General features: G+C 37.7%; 1 protein-coding gene across 1 annotated transcript; it reads right to left on the reverse strand.

Moving 5' to 3' along the window:
* Positions 1-131: 131 nt before the first annotated feature.
* Positions 132-6,102, reverse strand: LOC118755565 (myotubularin-related protein 13-like; the record flags this gene model as incomplete). Its single annotated transcript, XM_036490392.1, has 9 exons — positions 4,995-6,102; positions 3,223-3,323; positions 2,441-2,776; positions 2,141-2,360; positions 1,758-1,884; positions 1,048-1,422; positions 750-993; positions 386-691; positions 132-316 (listed from the first exon to the last, which is right to left on the reverse strand). Coding segments are annotated over exons 1-9 (1,949 nt in total), but the record flags the coding sequence as incomplete, so codon positions are not given.
* Positions 6,103-6,706: the final 604 nt, after the last annotated feature.

The following is a 6,706-nucleotide window of genomic DNA, read 5'->3' on the forward strand; positions in this document are numbered from 1 at the left end:
GCTGCAACAGTGTACTCATCGACGCCGGTGGAATTTTGCACGGTTTTGTTCATAAATCTGTAAATTAAAAATATATATTGAAGCAATGAATGATTTGATGATTCAAAAAAGAAAACTAAAAATACCCTTACTTTATAACTAAATCGAATTGCTGATGATCGAGTATTGCCTTATTACCATGCACATAGCCGAATAGTTCACGACAAAGTATGAGGCGTGCATCACGATGCTTGAGTGTGCGCATCACAGCCGGTACGAGCTTTCGCGCGTCGGCAATTTTGTTTTCAAAAATGTAAGCAACACAAGTTTTAAGTACCTTTTGAAATGAGAGGAAAATATTTTTTTTTAATAGAATGTAAACTTTACTTTGTACGGAAATGTATACCTCAAGTCGTCGCGCTGAATTTAATACTGCCGGACGCACTTCCAACACTTCGGGCAAGCGTGGACCCATGGGTATGATGCGCATTTGATTACGCAACACTGTCAGGCGATGCGAAATGCAATTCTTACGCATGCCATCGTTTATGATTAGCTCTACTTTTTCGCTGTTAATGCGTGGAAATGCAGGCTGATGTATGCGGTGGAAGGAACCGTCTGGTGGGCGGAGCACTTTTTGTGCGTAAACTTGTTGGCTGGGAAATTCGTTTTCGTAGAGCGTTTTACCCAATTCCTGGATGTGTATTGAAATCTGAAACAAATTGAGGGATTAATTACAAAGCTGTAAATAGTGAACATCTCCAGCTTACCAAACTCTTATTTTGCGCCTCACTCTTCAAAATCTCATTCATCGAACTGTACAATTCATCCCAAGCGTCTGCAGAACGCCACGGTGGGCCACGCTCATTTACGAATGTAGTGAAGAACATGCTGTCTAAAACGCGAAACAGGAATTCACTTTCAATTAAGTCACGAGCACCAAGAAAGCCGGCCTTATGAAATGTAATCACCGGTTTTGGATGTATGCGTATTATGGTCAGACATGAGCGATAGCTGTAAGAATATATATAAAATAAATGTTATTATGTTATGTGTAAGCCACTTTACCCCTGCAACAATTGCGCAAACAGTCGCATGAAAATCGCACGCAATTCCTTATCAATAATAGCATCCGATTTTGGGTAGTTCGTTGGCTTTTCGAGCGACGGGAAGGCTAAATCGGCCTGTGATAGATTGGGAAATAATATCATTGCCAGCAAGTCCTGTGTCTGCTCCCAAAGTGGTGATGGCAGTATGGGTACTGGTGGTGAGAGTGATTCCGGTATCGTTACCATACCACCATCTAAGTCAACGACGATAACATCCAGCAGATCGGTGATTTCGCTCACCAGTGAACTGTGTATGCCCATTATGAAGGGGGTGGGAGTGGATAGCACTTCGGTTAGCGGTGCTGGTAGTATCGGAATGTAAACGTGCGTATATCTGAGAAAAGATAAATATTATATAATATAAATTTAAATGCTCGTAATAGCAAGTATGAATGTTTATATATGAGGCCTACTACTTTAATTCAAAGCGTACGAAAGTATGTATGTACAATTGGGGTATTCACAAGGGTGTCGTCAATTTCGTATTGTCTCATGACGTACACTTTTTTACGTATAAAAGCGTATTTTAGCATCCGAAAAGTTTCATAAAAGTGATATTAAAAACTCACTGCTAACACGTATTAAACCGTTAAAACTTTACGACATAAGAAAATACGACCTTACGACACCTTGTGAATAACCTATTTGCTTTTCAAATGAGGTTTTTACCTGAATGGATACATGAGCGATACCAGTGCTTTACAGCTTTCAGTCAAATGTGAGTAGCTTTTCGAATGAAATAGAATTTTATTTTCCGTCATAACGGCGCACAGCAGTATAAGTACATTCTTAATACCTAGCGGCGATAGTTTGTAGAACAAATCAACAGGCGTATGAAGGCAATTGAATACGCCAAACAAAACATATGAGCGGCATGTTGTGGTTTGGTGGTGGTTTGTATATCGAATGTTCAAGTGTAGCGCAATGAATTATGTAAAATTGATAATAGTAAAAATATGTAATTAGTATTAAAAGGTATTTTTAAATATACTACAGCAAGTGTGCTTTCATCTAAATAAGTTTGTACACGTAGTTGTGCATACAATGCTTACCTAACTGCTTAAAAACAAAGTAAACAGCTGTGCCCGTTACTGGCAGCGATGGTGATTGTGGTGGCTGAAGCGATTGCTTATCGCCAGCGCCTATGGAAAAACGTACTTGTGGACCGCCAGCAGGTGGCACCTGTATACAGCCAAGTATGTTGCCAATAAGATTCTCCAGCGCGTAAGGCAGATTCTCAATGTATGCGGTGTAAATAGTGCCGAGACAGTTCTGTAAACAAAACGAAAATTAAAATTAGATGCGTGTGTTTACATTAACTTGCCATTAAACAGCATTCTCTACATACATACCTTGAAAGTCTCTGCATAATCGAGCCGTGATATTAGCACAAGACATTTCGGCGCATACATGACGCTGTGATGTGAAATAATGCTATTGCTGCCACTTCCGCCACCACTGCTGCTACCCGCAATGGGTGGCTGAAATTTCGAGCCAACAATGCCGCCGACAGTTGCCGCCGCTTCATCCTCCTCATCGATGACTTTATTAAGTGTGATGGCCAATGTTTCGTGGAAGCTAAGGCAGGCGCAATAGTGCTTGTTGGCATCGATATCAGTGAGTACGGAAGTGAAAAATTTCGGTTCTTGCTTATCGTACGATAAACCCCAACCAAGTGGTTGACAAAACTATTGCAGTGCAATTGAGTCACATTTATGAAGTACATATGGTCACACAAGCGAACAGAGAAAAGAACAAAGTTCGGTTAAAAATGATAATCGTTTACATAAAACATACATGCACATGAATAACTTTGAGAGAGATTTATAAAGAGACATTTACACATAAGTATACATATACTTTAATATGTAAATGATTATTTTGTAAATTACTAGCATTTCCGCCAAAGAATAAGTGCATACATAGCATACTTATGAATAATAATAAAAATGTTGAAACAATAGCATATTGTATGGCCGATATTAAACTCAGCTTATACAAATACACACATACATATATATGTACATGCTTCCATGTAAAAATAGTTCTTTAGTTACTCATATGACAATTCTTATGGATGTACATATGTATGATGTTTGTATGCGCCTTTGTGCACTTGGCAAATATTTCATACCCATTCTATGCCTTCAATAAATGGCGTATCCGGCCAGTCCTTTTCCGGGAAACGCTGCACGATCTTGCCGCATGACATTTGGCTGCTACCAGCAGCAGTTCCTAGAATTTTTAAACAATCAAATTAGAATATCGCAGAAAATTGACTTGCATAACATTACCAATTAACTAAATTAACAAAATTCATTTATCTAATTGTTCACTACATTGATAAAAAAAAAACAAAGATTTTAAAATAGCAACCAAATTGTTGCATACGAAAGTAAACGATTCTGATGTATCTATGTACATAACGCACACCGTCTTCAAAAGAGTCACAACTCAAAATTTGGCATTTTTGAGATTATACGCTAAAAATGTACGCAGAGCTTTTATTTATCTTTCAGCAAAAGCTGGATTAAATTTTTGTTATAATTTGTTAAAAAAAACTTACCGTAGGTTTTGCCCATATAATTATGTGCTAAGAAATAGTTTTTCGCATTTTTTGACAAACGTATTATTTTGAGTTGTGCCTCTTTTGAAGACGGTGTGCGATATGTACAGTAGCGGACAAAAAAAGCGTAAATAAAAAGTGCAATATTTGAATGAAATTTTGTGGAATTTTCTTTAATTATGCACAAGGTTTGGGACTCTGATTTTAAGGGTTTTTGTTGTAGAATTAACCACAATTTTATAAAAAATTTGCGAAAAATTAATATTTTAAAAATAGTTGCCCGTATTTTAAAAAAAATTCACTGTACCTAACCTTTATTGACTGACTGTAAGTAGATGTGGGTTGTTGCGGGTAAGCGGATGCGACCGTTGTGTCCGGGTTGATCCAGCAGATTATATAAGGAGTGCAACATTCATTGCACAGCGGGCCATTATGTCACCAAGAAGTCACTTTTGTCAATTAAACGTAGCTGAATTTTCTCCAATGAGTAAACTGCATAAAATATAGACCAAAGTCTTGGAGAAAAGTAGTCTTTTCGCACAAATCCGAAATTGTCCATTTCAGTGCTAATGGGAAAGTCTGATATATTCATATGAAGATCATTTTCCCATATGGACGACCTCAAATTTCAGTATGAACCATGCCACTGAGCCAAAAATCTAAGCAATATTTTTATCGAGGCGAATTTATGCAAGGCGCTAGCACCAACAGCAAAAACAAAATACATGCCAAGCGTATAAAAAAAAAAATCAGCTGTTTTCTCAAAACACCACCTTAAATGAATTTTGTTGAACAATCCCTTTTTACAAAAAATACAAAATAATTAAGATCTTTTAAAGCTGTCAACCATTTCTTGTTCTACACGGTACATACATATGTATGTATGTACAGTGGTGACCAAATAATTATGAACACGACTTTTTCTTTAATTAAATATATTTTTTACAAACTAAAACTATATACTTTTTAATAAAATTTTGTATAAAAGATTCGTGTATGCTGTATTATAGTCCATTAATTTTTTTAATCATAATATTGTGCAAAATTGAAGTAGCTCCAATTTTTGAGGATTTTACCCGTGACGTACAATCTTCCCTCACCCTTGACGTACAATCTTTTCGAAAAAATAGAATAATCACGGTTCACGTGGGCCAAAGTTATTCGGTAACATACATAAAAATAAATATTCCTATGTATTGATATCTAAGTGTACATTTTTTTTAGTCGGTTAAAAATAAAGAAAAAATATATGTAAGAACTTGTGCCTCTAATTATGATGCCACCACTGTATGTATAACAAAAAATTAATTATGCAAAAATTTATGTGACAAATTACTCACGTTCTTTATCGTTATCATAGCCGACAATAACAAAATAATCAGCAAGCCGGGACATTTCGTCAACTTTGTGGTTGGTGTTGTCGTCTCTGCAACGTCTGTTTGCTTTAGCTCGTTACGCCGGCCATCCAACAAAAGCGACCGTCTTGCTCTTTGTATGCACCTGTTCGTAATAAAATGCAGTCGCTGTCAACAGTACGCTGTCACCACTGAAGTCGGCGTCGCTGCTTTCAACGTCAATGCAACTTTTGCACTGGCTTCTTTGTTTTTGTTTTTACACATGCACTACATAGCAGGCGCTGGAACGTTGACAGCATTTCTTTTTGTTTATGATAAAGAAATAATCTTTTGTATTATTCTGAGCTTCTTCCTTATTTATCGAGCAGCACGGTCGTCGCAGCGTTTCACTACCGCGGAGTTATCCCCTTTCCCAATCGGCAATGTCAATGCCTGAAATACCAATCAAAATCGGACGTGCTACCATCACCGCCACCAAACCCGTACATCGCCAAATTTGCATACATTTTTCAATTAATTTCGCTCGCGTTTCGCATAAATTAATTCACAGTATCTTAAATACGTTTTCGTTTGCCATTCACCGCTGCCTGGAATGCCAGCGTATGCTGCTTCATCAAAAACCACAGCGCATATGTAGATATGAAAATTTATGAATTTGTTAATCAATTATATGTATTCCAACTCTTGGATAATCGACCACTGCACAACAACCACACCCTTTAGAATTGGTGTTTTGTATCTTGATACACCGACGGTCAATCTGTTTTTTTTTTCGCGCACACACCACAATGCCAACAATCAATGCAAATTGAAATTCCTTTTCAAAAACTTTTATTATAAACAAATTTCTACATACGTCCGCTGCCGCCGCAACCGCCAATGTTCGCAAACGCAACAAATTCTTGGCTAATAGCTAATACACTTTTTTGCTACTTGAATGTTTACACGGCACAGATATCAGCAACGTAGAGCACAATTCTTTCGCCTTTTCCAAACGCCAAGTAAACTATAAACTACACCCACGGATTAATTAATTTGCTCAATTGGCCCAAACCGTTTAGGATGTCAGTTCAAAATGGAATGTCAAACTTGCTGGAAATTTTCTGGAATGCACTACCGCAAATAATTGGAATGGAATACCCGAAGTACAGGGTGATAAACACGGGCTCTCACCCTGTATTTCCGTTAGTGCATTTCGTCCCATATAATATCCCATCCCAAGTAAACTTAAAATTCTATTTCCAATTAATTAAAACGAAACCAAAAAGCTTTTTTAACTTTTCTGACATTCCATTTCGTGATTCAATCCTTAACGGTTCGGGCCCAAATGCATCACTGCCGGAAGCGGTTAAAGGTGAAATTAGTCGAGATCGGAAACCTACCGGTACGTAAACCCGAGTCATCTGACACGATCTTTCTTACCAGAGCGCCATGTAAGTGAACTCAACACCGCAGAATGTTTCTGTAGGGGCCTGTTCGAGGCACGTAATAAAAGCGGCATTACTGCCGTACTGATGAAAAATGGCACCATTGTTGCAACTGCCCAACTGATAATACATTGCTAGAAATTCACACAGAACGCGATACTTTTATAATTCGCGCAACTTGCGGTTGTGATTGCAACTCGAAGAAGCCCTAGTTGTAGCCCGTAGCGCAGAAATCTGCGGAATTTAGATTTTTTCGTGATACCTGATTTC

Source organism: Rhagoletis pomonella, unplaced genomic scaffold (assembly GCF_013731165.1).
Source record: "Rhagoletis pomonella isolate Grant_MI unplaced genomic scaffold, Rhpom_1.0 Rhpom_scaffold_06606, whole genome shotgun sequence".
Lineage (NCBI taxonomy): Eukaryota > Metazoa > Arthropoda > Insecta > Diptera > Tephritidae > Rhagoletis > Rhagoletis pomonella.